General features: G+C 43.1%; 1 protein-coding gene across 6 annotated transcripts in view; it reads left to right on the top strand.

Moving 5' to 3' along the window:
- The window catches only part of CLEC16A (C-type lectin domain containing 16A), a 365,691-nt gene that overhangs the window by 50,567 nt on the left and 293,933 nt on the right, over positions 1-21,191 (top strand). For 4 of the 6 annotated variants that reach the window (XM_030211399.1, XM_030211401.1, XM_030211396.1 and 1 more), the window contains exons 5-8: positions 2,643-2,748; positions 9,218-9,223; positions 11,643-11,766; positions 16,901-17,075. In XM_030211399.1, coding sequence (XP_030067259.1) covers positions 2,643-2,748; positions 9,218-9,223; positions 11,643-11,766; positions 16,901-17,075 — 411 coding nt within the window. The remainder of the gene's footprint in view (positions 1-2,642; positions 2,749-9,217; positions 9,224-11,642; positions 11,767-16,900; positions 17,076-21,191) is intronic. The other 2 variants (XM_030211400.1, XM_030211398.1) reach the window with 1 other exon arrangement.

Genomic DNA, 21,191 nt, shown 5'->3' with positions numbered 1-21,191 from the left:
TCAGCGCCGGTCTCTGAGTTAGGCGCGATCGCTGATCTGGATTCTGTTTCTGTGAGTCCTGACGTCTTGCACGTTCCTACGTGCAGGATGTCAGGACTCACAGAAACAGAATCCAGATCAGCAACGCCCCGGAGAGCGGTGCTGAAGAGGACTTCGGCTGGCGGGGGTTGGGGACCCCCGCTAGCAAAGGTACCTGATGGCAGGAGGGGGGGGGGGTCGAATGTGGCGGGGGAGGGTCTGTGGCAGGTGGGGAGTGAAAGCCGGGGGACCAGGGCTAAATCTGCGGGGGCCCATGCCCCCTTGGCCCCACCTAGCTACGCCCCTGTCATATACAGTAATATTCTTAACTAGTGGCTATTGTTGAGGAGAACAAAAGATCTGCTTTCACTTAATGCATGGTATAAAGAAACCTGTATGGCATATCAAGAATGGTGTCCCAGGCCAACCAGAGAGAACTGGGGTGCATTTGGACTGGTTCCTCGTTATGAACGGAATAGATTTATTTACTCAGTGTGAATTTATGTCCCATGTTGAATTTTATATGTCTGTGTGTATGTATTCATATCTATTTTGTAACTTATTTGCTAACTCCTCTTACTCTCTGACCTATCTATATGTTCCATCTTTGCTGATTTCCTACACTGTCTATTAAAATGTTTTATTACGTGTTGTTGACATTTTTAAGTAGTGTGTTATGCCATGCTTTGTATTGTTGTTTGAATATTTTTACTGCTGTAATTGTCTATTGCTTATATTTGATTTATTCTTAATGTACACTGCCTTGTGTGAATTCCTTCAAAAAGACGGTAAATAAATCCTAATAATTAAGTATAATACCTAACATTAGTAGCTAGAGTTTCACAGACACTTTGTTTCCAGTAGAGGGCACCCAAGTTCTTTACTCAGTATTGAGTATCTTTCGCTTAAAGTGAATTGCATAAGTTGGGGAAAGTTATATTTTTAACAAGCAGACATGTACAGAATTCAAAACAAGCATTTGCCTCTGATTCTAGGTACCTACACAATCTTATTTGGATTGGCCAAATTGGTTTCGCAGAAAATTTCAAAGCTGAAATCTTTGGCTGTTATAAATGTTTTTTAGATCTTTGAACATCTGAAGTGTGTATTTCTTTGAATTGCTAGCTTTGTTTTATATTCATGGAGGCCCTGCTTTTCCTCTTTCTAGATTTGCTTTGATTTCTCTCATTTGCTGGGGAAAATCTAATGGATTTTCCACCTCCTAGATCCGGAAAAAAAGTGTGAAATTTTTTCCTAACCTAATCTAACTTGAAATCTTCCTGGTTTCATTTCAGCTCTGCCCTGACCACTTCTCTGTACCGATTAACTACTGTAATGCATGAGCTGGCCAAAAGCCTTGTACTTTCTGTTCTGGAGGTTCTCGGTGATGAAATGAAACTCTCAGGGTGACATGGGATGAGTTTCTGACAAAAAGTTATTTCCTCCTGTAGTATGGAAAACCAATTTAAGCTTTACAGCAAGTATCAATTTTGATACTATTGTGACAGGCAATATATCAAATATATTAAACCATAAATCATAAAACAATTAACATTTCCAGCCATTCCTGTCTGTAGTGTGATGCTTGTATCCAACTTTAATTCTTTTCTGCATTTTAATTTGGGTTCCTGTCAGGACCATAGCAAACTATAAATGTACCCTGTGTGACTTGTCTGCTGCCCCTCTAACCCCTTCCTCTCAGAAAAAAATAAGAATCTCCCCAAAAGGCAACCACCTCCCTCCCAAGGACTCCACACTGCCCTGTAGGCCCCTCAGGCCTACCTAACAGATGCCTTGGTAATCTAAGTTAGGGTAGGCAGCAGTGCCCCATGCTAGCTCCGGATTCAAAATGGCAGCTGCTAGAGGCTACAGCTGTTATTTTGAACTCAGAGCCGGCATGAGCAGCAGCAGCAGCAACTGGGAATTGCTGCTCTCTATTCTACCCTAGACCGCCAGGGGGTGGGTTGGTACAGAGAGGAATGGGAGATGGTGACCAAGCAGGGAAGGCACTAGCGCTGGCTGCATGTACCTTGAAATGACCCTGTTTCTTGTTCTCCTTGTAGTACTGTATTATCTCTTCTTTTTAAAAGAGTGGTAGAATTGAAACCTACTTGGCCAGCCAGAGAGAGCAGTACTGAGGGAAATGAAATCGGTAGCATGGGTTCTGCCAGGTACTTGAGACCTGGATTGGCCACTGTTGGAAGCAGGGTACTGGGCTAAATGGACCGTTGGTCTGACCCGGTATGGCTATTCTTACATTCTTAATACAGTTTCAGTAGAGTCTGCAGTGACACCATGGGACAGGCTGGGTTGACTAAGGGGTCTTCAAGAATAAGGTGATGGTGCCTTGTTGAGAGCTTTCAATGCAATGACTGCTGCTCTTAGAGAGTGGTAATTCATTTTCTTCTCAGTCCCGCAGTCTTTCCTTTCCTGATTGGCAAATTTCTGTGTTAAATCCCTTCTTTATGTGCAGCCTGAGAGTATGTTAAGCAGCTGCTTGAGAACTTTATGCATTAATGTTATTCATATCCCGTTTAGAGAACTGACTATAACATGCAGTGTTCTAGCTAATATTGAAAATGTACTGGCTATTTTGTAATTCTTATTCTCTTTTGGAATTCCAGCATACCAACGATTTTGCCCTTTATACCGAGGCAATAAAGTTTTTTAACCATCCAGAAAGCATGGTCAGAATTGCAGTCCGAACTATAACTTTAAATGTGTACAAAGGTAAGTGTTGGCTTCTAGAATGCTTACATTTCTTAACTTTCTCTAGCTAAGCAGAGTCTTAAAATTCCCCTGGGGTGGAGTAAGATTCGTAGGAATCAGGACCAAGGTATTGTGCAAGTTGTATCTTTGTGAATTATTAATAGCCATGCTCCTTGTGGTTGATAGTTATGATCGCAGTCTTTTGGAGAATAAACTTTGTTAGCAGTATGGAACTGTTTTTTTTTTTTTCCTTCCTCTGTTTTCTAAAAATGAGTCAAATTAATGCTAGGGATTGCTGAAAGATCAGTAATAGCCAAGACTAGAACAATGAACTAGTGTGATGTGGAAGATACTGAAGGAACATTATTTATTTATGTGTTTCATTTATATCCTACATTATCCCAATAGATCAGGTTCAATGTGGCTAACAACTTATTGTGATTAACAGTTCAAAAAGTGATGCGGGATAGTATACATTAAGTAGTAATAAAATGAAGATTGAGTAATTAATTACAATATGGAAATGAATGCTAGATGCAAAAAGGTAACAATTTATAGTCATCCATGTATAATAACAGTTAGAATGGAACTGAGAAATTAAAGCCCCTGGTACAAAATAAGTACCTGAATATATGTAAACCGCTTTGAATGTAGTTGCAAAAACCTCAGAAAGGCAGTATATCAAGTCCCATTTCCCTTTCCCCCTTTCCCTTATGACATCACAATATCAGAAGTGAGCCAAGTATTGGGCAATCAAGCCATTGTGACATCACTGATGAGGTTGGCTCTTATTGGTGGAATGAGTGGAGAAGTAGCCTAGTGGTTAGTGCAGTGGACTTTGCTCCTGGGGAACTGAGTTCAATTCCCACTGTAGCTCCTTGTGACTCTGGGCAAGTCACTTAACCCTCCATTGCCCCTGGTACAAAATAAGTACCTGAATATATGTAAACCGCTTTGAATGTAGTTGCAAAAACCTCAGAAAGGCAGTATATCAAGTCCCATTTCCCTTCCCCTCTGCAGGACTCCAGGTAACCTGCATGTCTTTAGTGTACCTGTAAAATGAAGCTGTAAACCGCTTAGGTCTAAAGTGGTATATTTATTTATTTATTAGGATTTATTTACTGCCTTTTTGGAGGAATTCACTCGAGGCGGTGTACAGTAAGAATAAATAAACACAAGTAATAGACAATTACAGCAGTACAAATATTCAAATAACAATACAAACTATGGCATAGTAAACTACTTACAATGTCAACACATACGTAATAGAACATTTTAATTGACAGTTTAGGGTATAAGCAGAGATGGAACATATAGGGCCCTGGTTACTAAGCTGCTCTGTAGGCGTGCACACTTTTTAGTGTGCACTACAAATTAGTGCACGCTACGATAGTGACACCCAATATATTTCTATGGGTGTCTCTAGCATTAGCACGCGCTAAAAAGTGTATGCGCCTACAGCGCGGCTTAGTAAACAGGACCCATAGATAGGTAAGAGTAAGAGGAGTTAGAAAATAAGGTGACTAATTTATTTATTTTCAAATTTGTTTATTGGATTAGGTGACTAATTTAAAGAAAGGTGCACATAAGGTCAGAGAGATGGTTAAATGTTATCTCAGTTAGGGTAGGAGTAGATAAACATGTCCTGCGTGCGGTTATCACATCGCTTAATGTCTTTTGGAGAGGGTGTGGTTGTTGATTAGTCCTTGAGAGGACCTTAGTGTTCTTGGAGTTGTGTGGAGGATCACCCTATTTTTCAGGTACTCGGGCCATTTCCTTTAAGGGCCATGAAGATCAGACATAAGAGTTTTAAATTTAGCACTATATCGTACTGATCTGTTGCTTTAAATGCTTCTGGTGCAGATAAACGCCAAGGATTTAAAATCCCCATTCCACCAACTCTGGCAGTGTTCTTTCCAACATAAATGGGAAATGTTGTTTCTCTCTATTGCAAGTTAGTCAATTATGCACAGGCTTTATAAAATAAACACAGCATATACTACTATTAATCTGTAGCGCTACTAGACGTACGCAGTGCTGTACACATTATATGCAGGTACTTGCTCTGTCTGTAGAGGGCTCACAATCCAGACCTGAATCTAGCTGGGGCAGTGGAAGGTTAAGTGACTTGCCCAAGGTCACAAGGAGCTACAGTGGGAATCGAACCTAGGTTGCCAGAATCAGAGCCCGCTGCACTAACCATTAGGCTACTCCAATGCACCTTTTCTATCTAGGCACCCTATTATAATTACCCTCCACATCTATTTTATTTAAAAGAATTTGTGATCTGTCAATCCAAAACACATTCTCAGCAGCATACATTAAGACATATTTGCACATTCCGCATGCTGTGCATCAGAGATCAGTGAGATAAACGAATGTGCTTCATGAGACTATGACTGCATTTAGATTAAACACACCGCTTCTCATCTCCAGTTATTATGGTCTTCAAACAGGACTGTTTTTTGGGGTTGCTAAAATCTACAGAACAACCTAGTTCTTAGACCAGGTGTGTGCAGATGGATCTCTTGTATATTCGTTGTGGTTATCTTGAAACAGAGAACCCATACTGTAGGTACATTTTTTTGAAACTCTGGAGTTGTTAGAAAAAACTTCAAGATGGTTCCTTGTTGTTTTACAAGTGTCAGGCTGTTGGGGAAATCTAATAAGAAACTGGTTTAAAACCACATTTTAAGCAACCTAAAGTGCTCGAGTACTAGATAAAACTTTGTTTTTATGAAGAAGAGCTGATGGTTCCTTTGCTTTTAGGGCAGATTAGGGACAGTTGCTAAAGATGGCAAGGCCCTTAAGCCCTGTTGTGGAAAAGAAAGCCAGCAGATCAATGTCACAACAAAAAGATTTTATTGAAGATACCGTGTATGAACAAATCGCCCGACACAGGCCGTGTTTCGCCCACCTAGGGCTGCGTCAGGGGCTAATTTGAAACCTTCGTAAAGGGGCAAATATGGTGCATAAAAGTCAAGAAAAAAACAGCTAAAACGGGAATCCTGTGGTCTCTAGCATACACAAATGGACACACCATTATTGAAGCTGGAAAAACTCGTGTGTCCATTTGTGTATGCTAGAGACCACAGGATTCCCGTTTTAGCTGTTTTTTTCTTGACTTTTATGCACCATATTTGCCCCTTTACGAAGGTTTCAAATTAGCCCCTGACGCAGCCCTAGGTGGGCGAAACACGGCCTGTGTCGGGCGATTTGTTCATACACGGTATCTTCAATAAAATCTTTTTGTTGTGACATTGATCTGCTGGCTTTCTTTTCCATATTGGATTTTGCAGATCGTTTGCCTTGTTGTTTTTTTGGGACCCTTAAGCCCTGTTGTCAGGATATTTCTGTGGGAGCAGCTGTTTTTTTTTTTGCTAAGGTTCAAGTCTGTCATGCTCCTGTTCATCATTCTCCTGCAGAAGAAAACAAAATGGCTGCAGGAGCATGATTACTACGTAGCTAGAGCCTCTTCCCTGAGGAAGTTTGTCGAAACCTGGCCAAGTCGGCGGAGGTTCTCCTGTTGCTAAAAGTTGCTGCCAATTTTAAAAGATAAGTGCTGCTTCTTACTACTCATGTTTTGGAAAAATGTTTGACACTGAAGAAGTTTAAAATTGACATAATCAAAAAAACAACACATTGGGTGATCCTATGACGATTTGCGCCACAACCATTTTTTTCTTTTTAGAATAAGGAACGCTCAGTTCCTATGGTGTGAGTTGCATTAGGAGCTGAAGATCCCCATACTAAGTTGGATGTGGTCGAGAATATTACACATGTATAAGAATAGCCTGATGGCACTGTTGGCTATAATTATAACAAAGTTCTTTTATACATATACTAGACTTTGAGCCCGTAAAAACAGGCTATTATAGGAAGGGGGGGTTGAAAGGCCCGCCCCCACCGCCGAGTTCGCCGCTGCCCCCCCACCGAGCCGTCACCACCCACCTTCCACCCGGCCGGGCCCTCGCTCCGCTATTGAAACAGCGAGGGTCCGGGAACGCAGCACTGAGCTCTGCTGAGCTGCTGACGTCGGCCTTCGTTCTTCTTCTCTGCCTGTCCCGCCCTCGTGTGACGTAACGTCGTCGAGGGCGGGACAGAGGCAGAGAAGAAGAAGGAAGGGCGATGTCGGCAGCTCAGCAGAGCTCAGTGCTGCGTTCCCGGACCCTCGCTGTTTCAATAGTAGAGCGAGGGCCCGACCGGGTAGAAGGTGGGTGGCGGCGGCGACTCGGGTGGGGGGAGCGTTAGACGGCGGTGTCCCTCCCTCAGCAATGCGCAGTACAGACCCTCTGTGTTCCGCCCCCCGTCATCACGTATTGACGTGGGGGCGGGGCAGAGAAGGTCTCTACTGCGCATTTGCGAGTGAGTACGGTCACTCGCCGTTTATATGTTTGATTAAGCAAAGTATCTTTATGTATAACTAGGCACGAGCATTTATACCTTGTCAAAGGCTGGTGTAAATGGTCACGCCTAAAGGTGGCAGCTGTGTGTGTAAGTGGTAGTTTTCTCTAACTTACATTCGCAGCTGCAAGACACACCCCTGATCTGCCCATGTGCTCTTTGCAGTTACGTGCAGTAGCATTTAGGCGCTAACCCTCAGGTTCTATATATATATATATATATATATATATATATATATATATATATATATATATATATATATATATATATAGCAACTATGCAAATTTGGCACTGCGGCCAAATCGTGCACGCAACTTAATTGTTTAACAAACCAATTGGCGCCTATACTTGGCCAATAACATGTAATTATCAGCACTGATTGGAATTTACGCGTGCAACTTTCTATGCATATTCTGTAATATTCTATGCATACTCTATTTACCATTAACTTTCTCTTTGCTTCATGTACAATTTCTTATTCATAATAGATTTTCTAAATGTTAAACATCCATAGCTATCCCAGTACGTTTGTGATACTGTACTGTAAAAGTGGATTCTTATAACCAATTACTTTCTTATGCATTATTCTTTGTTCTGTATCCTATACTGTTTATTGTAAGCCACATTGAACTCAGACTTGTTTGGGATAATGTGGGATATAAATGTCACAAATAAATAAAGTGGTACGTGTAAATCCTAATGCGTGGATCTCTAAAGGGAATGTGGTCATGGGAGTGGCATGGGCGGGATGTGGGCGTTGCTAGAAACTATTAGCTCTTAATAGAATATGTCCGATCCGCACCTAATGCACTGGCATTTACACCAGGTTTTAGTTGGTGTAAATGGTCGCACCTACATTTATTTGCCAGCCCGGGCACTACATGTATTCTGTAAACTGCGCCTAACATTAGGCATGGGTTATAGAATAGCGCTAAGCGTGGGTTTTTTTTCTGTGCCAATTTTTTTGGCGCCATATATAGGATCTAGTCCTAAATGTATCGACTAGTGTCTAAGTGCAGTTTTGTGTGTAACTACAAATTTAGGGGGCCTTTTACAGAGCAGTGGTAAACCCAATGTGGACATACCGCATGCTAATCTGCAGCTACCGCTGGCCCTAGCGGGCGCCAGTGGTAGTTCTAGCCCCGGCATGCTCCATTTCCCCCACTAGGGAAGATCGGCCCATATTTTTTAGGGTGGTGCTAACCCGCCAGTAATCGGGCAGCGCCGCGCACTGCCTGGTTAGCATGGGAGCTCTTACTGCCACTTCAGTGGGTGGCGGTAAGTGCTCCCCTTCGCATGGCCATACGGTAAGTGCAATCTTACCACATGGCCATGGCTATTTTCAGTCTTTTTTTTACCCGCTGCGGTAAAAAGGGCCGCAGCGAGCAACAAAAACGGTCCCTTCTGCCAGCGGAGGGCCCTTTTTTTTACTACAGCTTGGTAAAAGGACCCCTTAGCACCAATTAGCACCATTAACACCACTTAAGGACTGTTATTTGTACTTAAGGCCAATGGGCGCCTAATTTCACAGTTAAGTTAGGCTCAGAGCTGGCCTTGTTCTATAATTTGTGCGCCCAAATTTGTACGCAGAACTGACCTTACGGACAAGCCACTGTGTTAATGTTAATGCTCTAATTCCCTCGTTAGCTGCTTAAGTCACTTTATTAAATGGGGCCCTCAGTGTGACATGTATAAATGTTAATATTGTAAAGAGTGATAATCAAGATGAAAGATTATGATAAATAGAAAAATAACCTGTGAAAACATTTTGTTTCCATATCTGCACCTGATCAGCTCATGCATGCCACACAGCACGCATACAATTTCATTTTTGTTAAGATAAAGCTTCAGTTTTTAGAAATGTCAGTTCTGAGTGTTTTTTTTAAAGATTTGTTTTAGAAGAAACAAAAGTTTGAAATGATCTTAAGTGATATCCTTGCAGGCCATAAGACTTAGCTCAGATTTTCGCTGTTGTAGCTAGTTAACCCTTTTGAAGGACGTCTGACCATCCCTGATCCTACTCATATTAACTGTTGTCTGTTTTTTGCCCTTCCTTCAATGGTGATTCCTGTGTGCCTTAATGCAGTGTCATGTAAGTTTATTAACCTCTTCCGCTTTGCTTTATTCATGTTTAACTTAAGTGAAAAAAATGACCTTGATGGTGGAATACAAGTGTAAATGATTTTTTTATTTTGTTTTGTTGATTTAGTAAAACAGAATAATGCATTTTAAACGTTTTTATATGGGGACAGTTTTCAAAAGAATGCAGTTCTTTGCAACCTTTTTGGGTATTTGATTTCAATGACTTTGCACCAGTTCTGAAAGGGAAAGTGTATGTGTACTTTCTCTTTGAAAGGAAAAAGCAAGAGTAAATCTTTACAGGTACTTTTGCCCTAGTCAAATCTGAAAGTGAAGCACACCCTTGTCTGTCCCATCTTACCCTTGCCACTGAGCCTGCCTGTTTACCCTGAAAGCAAAAGTGTGTTGTTAATCCCTGCATGGACGTATACCTGGGAAAAAAGGTGTGTGGGAGGGGGGAGGGAGATTTCAGTCAGCCTATTTATGAAAACACCCTCCATAAAACTAGTGTGACTTAATGTTGGGTTTTGACACAGTCAACTTAGAAGTTGGCCAAATTGAAATTCTGTACCTTGCCTACAGGTAATACGTGGCATTGTATAACCCTCAGTTGAGAAAAGAACTTTTGAATACAACTTTTTGCCTTCTACTTTGGTGCTTTTTTTTTTTTTTTAATGCCTTTAGTACGTTTTTTTCTCTTCCCAATGGCTCCCTGACATCAATCTGAGGTTATGGGAGCCATTATACAGTTGTTGGGAGTAGAAACACCTCCAGACTGCTGCTGAGGTTTCACAGGGTGAGCAGTGAGACTGATGATGGTGCTGTGGGAGAAAAGCATTCATATTGTATCAATCATCTGGGTCAAAGGGGGCTTGGTATATTTTTTTTCTTTTAGTTTGTGTCTGTATGAAATTTTTTAAGTGACATGCATGAGGCATATTTTCAAAGCACTTAGCCTTCCAAAGTTCCATAGGTTTGGAAGGCTAAGTGCTTTGAAAATGAGCCCCATAATCACTACCATAATCACTTTAATGCCATTGTTGATGGTGGAATATAAAGCATAATAAAACAAATTAAAGCCATCCAGTTATCAATAGTTATTGCTTATGTAGTAAACTTAAATATATATATATTAGTAAAAAAGGCCTGTTTCTGATAGAAATGAAACAGGCGCTAGCAAGGTTTTCCTCACAGTTGCAGCTTGGCCTCCTGCCTCCCTCCCTGTCATGAATTCCAGGCCCCCCTCCCTGTCCTCGGAGTTCCAGCTCTCCCTCCTTTGGTCTCTGTCTTTGGAGTTCCACACCCCCACGTGTCCGTCCCTCTCCTCGGAGTTCCATGGCCCCTACCTCCCTCCTTCCCTGTCCTCCGCATTCCAGGCCCCCCTCCCCTTCGAGTTCCAGGACCCTCCTCCCCTTCGAGTTCCAGGAACCCCCCTCCCCTTCGAGTTCCAGGACCGGCCCTCCCCCCCCTCCCAGTCGAGTTCCAGGACCCCCTCCCTCCCTTCCTCTCCTCCCCTGCCCTCTGAGTTCCATGCACCCCCTGTCCGAGTTCCACACCCCCGCGCCTCCCTCCCTCTCTGTGCCCTCCGAGTGGAAGCAGGACGTGTGCGGCTGCCCCTCCCCTTCGTAAGTGCTGGCTGTTATTTAAAACTTCTTACCTCCTGGTCCGCCGGCAACAGTGAAGTCGAGCAGGCACGGCACGGCGCTTCAGACTGCCTTCGCTTCTGTTTCAGCTTTGCCTCTGGTCCTGCCCTTCTGCAAACAGGAAATGAGGGCGGGACCAGAGGCAAAGCTGAAACAGAAGCGAAGGCAGTCTGAAGCGCCGTGCCTACTCAACTTCACTGTTGCTGGCGGACCAGGAGGTAAGAAGTTTTAAATAACAGCCGGCACTTACGAAGGGGAGGGGCAGCCGCACCGTCCTGCTTCCACTCAGAGGGCACAGAGAGAGAGGGAGGGAGGCGCGGGGCAGTGGAACTCGGAGGAGAGACAGCCAGTACTTACGAAGGGGAGGGGCAGCCGCACACATCCTGCTTCCACTCGGAGGGCACAGAGAGAGAGGGAGGGAGGCGCGGGGCGGTTGAACTCGGAGGAGAGGGGGCGTGGAAGGAGGTAGGTAGGGGGCCTTGGAATTCGGAGGGGGGGAATTCTGTACCGACCTCTGCCTGCTGGTGCTGGCTTCCCTTCCCAGGTCGTCGTTGCACTCCGAGGGGACAGAGAAAGAGACCTCCGATGGCTGGTGCTGGCTTCCTTTCCCTCTCACTTACCATTGGTCCGCCCTGTGACGTCATCCCCAGGGCGGACCGATGGGAAGTGTGTTATGAACCCAGGCATCCAGACGGAGGTGCAAATTATTATATAGGATATGCACATATGTATATGTATATAAATATTTTTTGGCTGGAGAGAAATCTTTTTTTTGTTTCCTCTTTTAAGTGGACAATCAGCCCATGTTGCACTACATTCGAGATAAGACTGCAGTTCCCTATTTCTCCAATCTCGTTTGGTTTATTGGAAGCCACGTGATAGAACTGGATGACTGCGTGCAGACCGATGAAGAGTAAGCTGTCTAGAATGGTTGAATATTGTGTTTACGCTGAAGAAATCAAAAGTGGTGTGATGATCATATGATTTCCCACTGAATGTTTAATTAATACAAGAGGGCTGGATAAAGCAGAGGCAGTATGACTAGATTTAGATTTTTCTGATGCCTAGAAAGGGGAAGTGATTTATTGGAAGAAAAAAACCATTTTCTCTTTCTGCATGATAGCTGTTTGCTGCTTCACCAAGGATGGAAGGTTTTATTTTAATGATATAATTGACTGTTTACAAATAAGCACTTATCTCATGTGCTCCTTACCTTAAGTGAATGGTAAATTTGATTCATTGACATTGTAAATGACAGGATTACTGCTTCTTAATTGGATTGCATTAAAAATGTACAACGCTTTAGAGCTCCATATGAATCTCCTGGTGTACTAATTGAAACTTTAGTAGTTGCAGTTGAATTTCTGGTGTTGTAACTTAATCTATATAATAAAGCCAATACATTTAAGTAAGCATAATATATCTTAATTAATAGCTGCTGTAAGGAGTGGGAAATGACAGAGTTAATAACCTTTCATCTTGTGTCTGCTGTTTTTCCTGTGGCAGCGCTTGCCCTGTTGTCCTTCTTATGAATGCCGTCCTTCCGTAGGGGTCACTCACTAAAGCATAGGCAGGAATGGTGCTGTGCTTTGTTAGGCCATCTTCTCAAATTTTAATGTAAAAGGAGAATATGAAGCCTTCGAAAGGAATTGACATTGTAATAAAAACTGTTTATAAAAACCATTTGCTTTTCTGAATCCAGTCTCTGGGAAAAAAAATCCATTTAGAGGGTGATATGCAGAGCTGCAGATAGAGACAAAGGTCGCAAATGCTTTTACCTATGAATTTGTGCCAGTTCTGAAAGGGAAAGGACACACTGTTTCCCTTGAAAATTTCCCAGGAAAAACTACCTGCAGACATTTGTACTTCCTTTTGCATTGAAAAGTTTTTTTTTCTGAGGAAAACAGGTATAGCTCGTCTGAAAACACAAAATTAAACACATCGCAACCTACTCAGGAACACCACCACAACACAGAGAAACTGAAATGGCCATATTATCTTGAACTGTTTGTGATTTTGTAGGTTGATCTATATATCAATTGGATTATATTCTAGTCCTCCATTCCTGCTGTGATTTTTGTTTGGAGTTTTACTTAGTATCTGTAGGACAGGTTTGGGAAGCCTTGCTATAGGTAGTTCACTGCCTCAGAGAATGCAACCCAGCATCTCTCTGTGCCTATCCTAAGCTTGGAGAAAGGAGGAACATCTGCAAGGTAAGTGGCAATTTGCTGACAATGAAGAACAAGATGATTGATATCTGATGCCCAGGTAGTCAAAAACATGATTGTGCCTACTTGGATGTTTCCTGGATAAACAAGGTCTGCAATACTACCTAAGCAATCGGGGTAGGATTGATAAGTTAGCTACTGAAGGAAAGTTGAAACCCACCAGTGAGGTGCTATCTGTAGGCACATGGAATATACGAACATTGGGGGCCAATCCAGAAAAGGAGAGGCAATAGAGGTCTGAAGATCACAGCAATCAAAGAACAGAATGGATCTCGGTCAATATTCAGAAACCACAAAACTTTATTGAAAATAACCCGAGTGGGGGCAGCAGGAAAATTACAGTTACTTCAAGAGAAGATGTCAAGATACAGATGTACATTCTTAGAATAGGAGAAATGCAAGGTGGCAAAATTATATGGTCTTGAAATGAAACCAGATACAGAGCGGGTGTTGGCTTCTTGCTAAGCAACAAAGCTCGAGCTGCTCTAATGGTACAAACCAGTGAGTGACAAACTGCTAGTTGCAAGATTCAGTACTCAACCATTCAATATAACAGTCATTCAAGTGTACACACTAAGAGCTTAAGAGTACAGAGGATGATATCAACAAGTTCTATACAGGCCTGAAGTCGGCAGTTGAAGTACCAAAGCAGGATATACTAATTATTGGAGGTGACTGGAATGCAAAGATTGGTACAAACAATGCGGATGGGAGTCAGTCATGGGTAAGTTTGGATTCAGAGATAGAAACGATTGCAGGGAAATGCTATTAGAGCTCACAGTGGAGAATGAACTGACGAGCTGCAAAACAAACTTTCAATAGAATGATTGTTGTAAATGGATATGGCACTCTTGGGATGGCATATCCATAAACATGATTGACTTGATATTGATCAAGAGGTTATAGATAATGTCTGTGCAACAGTGTCGAACCTTCCAAGGGGCAGATATAGATTCCAATCATAGCCTGGTGATTGTGAACATCAAGATAACACTAAATGGAAATCTAAAGGATACAGCAAGATATATCTAGATTAGCAGAAGAAAGAATGACATGCTTGTGAAAGTGCACTAGAATCAGAAGTTCTGATGAGGAACAAGACCTAAACAAAAAGACAGAAAATTAACTGTAGCAATGCTAAAAGCAACAGAAGAAGTGATTCTTGAGCAAGACAACATCAAGAAGAAATAGAGTACAGCTGAGACATTGAAGCTGGTAACAGCGGTTAGCGAATCTGGGTTTAAAAAAAGGTTTGGACAAGTTTCTGGAGGAAAAGTCCATAGTCTGTTAATGAAGCCACTGCTTGCCCCAGGATTGGTAGCATGGAATGTTTCTACTAATTGGTTTTCTGCCAGGTACTTGTGACCAGGATTGGCCACTGTTGGAAGCAAGATACTGGACTAGATGGACCATTGGTCTGACCCAGTATGGCTATTCTTAATAATATAAGAGAAAAGAGAACCAAAGACTAAAAGTGACATATCTGCCACAGTAAAAAGCAGCCCAGCGCAAAATGCAACAAAGTAAGAAAAGCAGCCAGAACAGACAAAAATGATTACAAGAGCAGGGTAGAGATGTTGAGCCATATTATGGTGAATGTAAAAAATAGAGAAATGTATAAAATGATCAGAAACATCTACAGAAAATGGCAGCCAAGGGTTCAAGTGATCAAAGGTGAGAATCTTCAGCATCAAGCGTTGATAGGGGCCATTGGAATCGGTTATCATCCAAATCCAGACCAAAGAAAAGAGAAGCTTTGTCCTTAAGTTTGATGCTGAGAGCTTGTGATTCCAAAAACCAGGTGGAGGCTGGGGTGCATTGACTCCATTTCTTAGTGGCATGAAGCACCAAGAGTACTAAAGTTGCCAATCCTTGAAGCACCCCCAGTGTGAGGATTGCTCATTTTCCTTGGTATTGGAGAGGTTGCTGCAGCCTCCAAGGACCTGAGACCTGACTTCCAGTATTCCCAAGTGACTCAAGAGGATGGGGCCTCTGGTAGTGGCAGCCTTCGAGGAGCAGCCTATGAGGAGATTTGATGATTGGATTTGAGTGCTGCTTTATTTATTGAGAGGTTTCAGGTTCACCACTGTCAATGTTGATGCAGGAAGACAGGACATTCTCCAATTCTTTAACCTCTTCCAAGAAAGCTGTGACAATGCCCAGTCACAGAATCTTTAAGGATGTACAGATGAGACTGTGCAAGACCCCCCCCCCACCCCCTTTTCTGTAATGTCTGTTAACATGAAGTTCAACTCTTCGTACAGAGTTCAGGCTCCTGAGAAGTAGCCAAAAGTTCCAACACTCATTCCTCAGTGCTCTTGGGAAGAGAAACTTGGGCATTGGAGTCTTTTTGAAGAAAGTTTTTATGGTAATTTCCTGTAAAACTTCTTATGAGCTCTTCATTGATACTCTTCCACCTGATCACAGTTGGCCAATTGAAGGCATGTGGAAAATACATAGTCTGAGTGACCTATGATACTTTTGATATGGTGAGAGTTTCTGTAATGGGTATTGGTGCCTGGAGATTCGTCTGGCCATGGAGAGCATCTCTTTGGAGATAAGGTGTAGGAGGCTGCTACCCTTGTCGAGCAGCAAATTGACACTCTCAAGACCTTCTCCAGGCCTGTTTTATACCCGTCCTCATCTTCTAGGAGGTACCTAGTTGGGGGGGGGGGGGGGGGGGGGGGAGGATGGAAGATGGTAGAGTATTTTCCAAAATATCTTTCTGCCTCCTGGTCTTCCCAGTCAAGACAGGGATCTCACTCGATCCAGTCAGCAGAGGACCAAAGACCCAACTAATGCCAAAGCTAATCCAAGGATGGGATTTTAACTGCCTCCATGAGAACATATCCAGTATCCCAATATCTGTACCAGACGACCTACTGTTAGGAGGGAGACTATAGTTTTATGCAAACCCCTGGGTCCTTATAACCTCTGATTATTGGGCTCTGAAGATCATATGCCTTGGATACCATATGCACCTATGTGAAACACTACCAAATTGTCCATTGAGTGCTTCATGGACTAGTTCCCAACTTCAGAATACTTAAACTGCTAAGAGTCCAATGGTGTGAGGACATGCTATCCAGCTTGTCCTTGGAGAAAACAGTTGTTCTCCAAGGATAGCAGGGTACAAGTCCTCACATATCTGCCTACTTCCCCAAGGAGTTGTATTGTATGCAAGCTGAATACTGCAGTGGACCTACATGACAGTGGCAGGCGGGAAGTGGTTCACGTGCACAATGAAGTGAATCTTCTAGTACTTACTAAGCTAAAGAACTTTTCCCATGTGGGCTGTATCAGTGATGTCACTTGTGCAGTCAGGACTTTTATCTGCTGTCCTTGGAGAACACCTGCTACAGGTAGGTGTGATGGACATAGGGGGAAGCCACTGGTTGCCCCAGGATTGGTAGCATGGAATATTGCTACTAATTGGGTTTCTGCCAGGTACTTGTGACCTGGACTGGTCACTGTTGGAAGCAGGATACTGTGCTTGATGCTCTGACTCAGTATGGCTATTCTTATGTTCTTATTTTCTGTGACATCTCTGAATATTTTCGTACCCAAATGGTAGAATGTCATGTCTGTATTGAGTGATGAGACGCATGCGTTCACTTTTCCATGTATCTTGAAATATTACATTGTTTTTTTAATTTTTGGGGATTTCTGTTATGCATGAATATTTCCATATTTGCAGTTAAACATACCATTTACGTGGCACAATATCAGTCTCATAGTGGATTTTTTTCTTTCAGTTTTAAGTTGCTTTTTGGATCTCATTATGCTGTAGGGTTTTTAACTTGCTTGTCTCTTTCTCAGACACAGAAATCGAGGGAAGTTAAGTGATTTAGTAGCTGAACATCTCGATCATCTGCATTACCTGAATGATATCCTTATCATTAATTGCGAATTCTTGAATGATGTGCTGACTGACCACCTGCTTAACAGACTGTTTCTGCCTCTCTATGTGTATTCACTAGTAAATCAGGATCAGGTAAGCAGGAGAAGTGCTTTCTGCACCATTAGAAAAGGATAATGAACTTTATATAGTATATTGATTATATTACCTAGTATTCTTGGATGTGTATTTGTACACATATAAATAATATCTAGGAAAAAGTCATAGAAATGAGAAAGTGAAGATTTCATGGAACTTTGAGACAGTGGCGTTCCTAGCCAGGATGGCACCCGGGGCGGATCGCCGATGCACCCTACCCCGGGTGCAGCGCGCCCCCCCCCCCCCCCCCCCCGGTGAAATGACAACCCCCCCCCCGGGTGCACGCTGCTGGTGGGGGGGGGGGGGGTGCCGCGGCGCGCGCCTATTGGCTCTGAAAAGTAACCTGTTCCGGGGCAGAGGGAGCTGCAGCGAACGAGTGAAGATAGCAAACTTGGAGCCAGGCGCGCGCCACGGCACCCCCCAGCGGCGTGCACCCGGGGCGGACCGCCCCCCCCCCCCCCCCCCGGTACGCCACTGCTTTAAGATTCAACCAGACCATACTTTGAATTATAAATGCCGTTTGCCACTAACAAAATCTTCTCCCTTTAATTTAAGCAGTTTCAGATGTTTTTTTTGCAGTGTGTTTAAGTACATAAGTAGTGCCATACTGGGAAAGACCAAAGGTCCATCTAGCCCAGCATCCTGTCACCGACAGTGGCCAATCCAGGTCAAGGGCACCCTGCACGCTCCCCAAACGTAAAAACATTCCAGACAAGTTATACCTAAAAATGCGGAATTTTTCCAAGTCCATTTAATAGCGGTCTATGGACTTGTCCTTTAGGAATCTATCTAACCCCTTTTTAAACTCCGTCAAGCTAACCGCCCGTACCACGTTCTCCGGCAACGAATTCCAGAGTCTAATTACACGTTGGGTGAAGAAAAATTTTCTCCGATTCGTTTTAAATTTACCACACTGTAGCTTCAACTCATGCCCTCTAGTCCTAGTATTTTTGGATAGCGTGAACAGTCGCTTCACATCCACCCGATCCATTCCACTCATTATTTTATACACTTCTATCATATCTCCCCTCAGCCGTCTCTTCTCCAAGCTGAAAAGCCCTAGCCTTCTCAGCCTCTCTTCATAGGAAAGTCGTCCCATCCCCACTATCATTTTCGTCGCCCTTCGCTGTACCTTTTCCAATTCTACTATATCTTTTTTGAGATACGGAGACCAGTACTGAACACAATACTCCAGGTGCGGTCGCACCATGGAGCGATACAACGGCATTATAACATCCGCACACCTGGACTCCATACCCTTCCTAATAACACCCAACATTCTATTCGCTTTCCTAGCCGCAGCAGCACACTGAGCAGAAGGTTTCAGCGTATCATCGACGACGACACCCAGATCCCTTTCTTGATCCGTAACTCCTAACGCGGAACCTTGCAAGACGTAGCTATAATTCGGGTTCCTCTTACCCACATGCATCACTTTGCACTTGTCAACATTGAACTTCATCTGCCACTTGCACGCCCATTCTCCCAGTCTCGCAAGGTCCTCCTGTAATCGTTCACATTCCTCCTGCGACTTGACGACCCTGAATAATTTTGTGTCATCGGCGAATTTAATTACCTCACTAGGTTCCTACAGCCTCTGTTACTTTTGATTTTTATTTTCTCTTGTAGTCTTTCATTTTCAATTTGTAGCTTCCTCTATTTTGTGGCTTTTTTTCTTCCACTCAACTGTCTCCTGGTATAGACACCTATATGAAGCATACAGACTTTTCTACTATTGTTCTACCTAGCCAATATATATAAAAAAAAAAAAAAACAACTTCTATGTGTGTGTATGAAATGAATTTGGGTGGTGGCAGATGCAGCTAGTGAGCTTTGCTGTGGGAACAGAGGAGTAGTCACAGTGCTTGGGGGAACAGGTGCTCTGTGGGGGCCAAGAGAAGGTGGAAGGGGTGAGAGAGACTGTGCTGAGGATGTAGCGGAAAAGGGAAAGAGAGAGAGAACCTTGAGGAAGGAAGGAAAGTGAAAAAAGTGTATCTGTAGTAGGGGGTGGAGAGGGGCAGGGAAGGGGGATAAAGAGGGAGAGAGTTTGACTGTATAAGAGAAAAGGAAGGGAGCAAGTGAGTGCTGGTTGGGGGGGGGGGGGGGAATAAATGGGAGCGTGTGTGCCTGGGATAAATATTAGGGCCACTACAAATATATTGTGGGTTTCCGCTAATAAATAAATATATATCTTCATGAAATGGATTTATGCAATATAGAAGTGCTGCTCCATCGCTCGTTCGCCTTCTTTGTTTTTTTTCTTCCTCTCTTCTCTGTCCTATTGAACTAAAGACATTCCCTTTCCTTTCTTAGTATTAGTATGTAAACCACCTTGTGTGTCTCCTCGTTAAGCAGTATGTTAAGCAATTAATGAACAATAAACAATACACTGGAAAACACGAGTATAGAAATCTGGAGTAGGGGATTTAAAGGATGCATTTTCTTTTGTTACCTTTTCAACCAGTGACATAGTAAGTGGGGGGAAGGGGGGGGGGCGGGCCCGGGTGCCATCTTGTAAGGGGTATGGCGGGTACCCCAGCCCCCCCCACCACAAATTGAGGCGCTTGGCTGGTGGGGGTCTCCAAGCACGCTGTGCCATCCATTCCCCTTCCCCCCCATGCTTTGCTGGGTTTTTATACAATGAGTATGCCCCACCCCCCTCACGCATGCTTGGTTGTACAAAAAAACCCAGCATTGTTTGGGGGGGGAGGGGGAGTGGATGGCGCAACGTGCATGTAGGAGGACTTCCACTGGTGGGGCTTGGAGACCCTGCCAGTTCATTTATGTGGTGTGTGCCGGGGGTTGGTGTAGGGGAAGTGCAGAGGTGATTATGGTGGTATAGTAAGGAGGTGGGGGTGCCGTCCTCCCTTACTATGCCAGTGTTTGCAACCAAGGTTCTGTATAATTTTAAAATAACATATTTCAAAGTCAAGATAAGATGAATATGCAAAGACTAGGATGTCAAAAATAAGTTAAAGAGAACAGAGGAGTTTCTGATCTGTTACTGAAGTAGTATTTGGAAGAGGAGGTTGGTGATGGTTGCAAAAATAAAATGCCACTGTCCTTAATAATGTTCCCAAGCAATGACACACACAGTTTTTTTGGGTCGTCAGAATTACTTTACATAATGAAGTATTGCGTTCGGTCAACAGTATGGCATATTTTACAGGTAGATTACAGCAAGATTAAGTATTCTTTCTCAGTTTTTGCCTTTTAAAGATTCCACTATCTTAAGAAAATTTTATTCTACGCCAGTTGAATTGCTTTGCTTGATCTCTGACAGGACAACCATGATTAAATGGCAGTATGTGACTTATAATCAACATTATGCTTCTTCAGTAGCTAAAAACAAAAATATTCTTAATTTAGTATCACGACCCCTTCTCTTTCCTTGTGGCCTGTCATCACTTAGGCTGTCCCACCACCACTTCCCTCCTTTCTAGTTGCCCTGCAGATTTCAAGACCCACCAGGAATTCAGTACTGCCTACCTCTCTTCCTACTGCAGCTAGTGCCACAAAGTTTTATTTCCTGTAAGCTCTGTGGTAGTGGATGGCAAGCAGTAGCAGCAGTTCATGAACCCAGTGGAGCAGGAAGGGGGATATCATTTATAGGCTAGGAACTAGAAAGCATCAGAAGGGCAATCAGACCAACATGCAGGTGTGCAGTTACCACAACTTTACAGTAAAAGGCACATTTTGCAGCAGCTGCTTTAGAATTATGGCAGCTGGGAGTCCTGGCTGTAGTTACAGGCACCAGTATGTGTGACAGTCTTTAAGGACTCTTTAGTAGAGCACGTTTGGCGTATGTATTCAGTGAGAAGATGCATTCTACTGAAGAGAACCCATAATGTGCCATCCTGGCAGAAATCTCAACCCCCTTTTTAAGGTTTTTACTGTTTTATGAGAGTACTATAAATGGCTGAATACTTTCATATGGAACAAGCCATAAATGCATAAAGAAGATTAACAGTTAACAATTTTTGCTGTTCTGTGGCAACTCCAGTAGTTTGTATATAAGCAGAGTTCTCTATGGACTTCTACAGTCTATGTCCTACACTCACTGTTGCTTTAATCATGAATCAATAATCAGTGTGACTGTTAGGTAGACTGGAT

This window comes from Microcaecilia unicolor, chromosome 8 (genome assembly GCF_901765095.1).
Source record: "Microcaecilia unicolor chromosome 8, aMicUni1.1, whole genome shotgun sequence".
NCBI classification, from domain to species: Eukaryota; Metazoa; Chordata; class Amphibia; order Gymnophiona; family Siphonopidae; genus Microcaecilia; species Microcaecilia unicolor.
The sequence above is the reverse complement of the archived record's forward strand: the minus strand, read 5'-3'. Positions and strand labels throughout refer to the sequence as shown.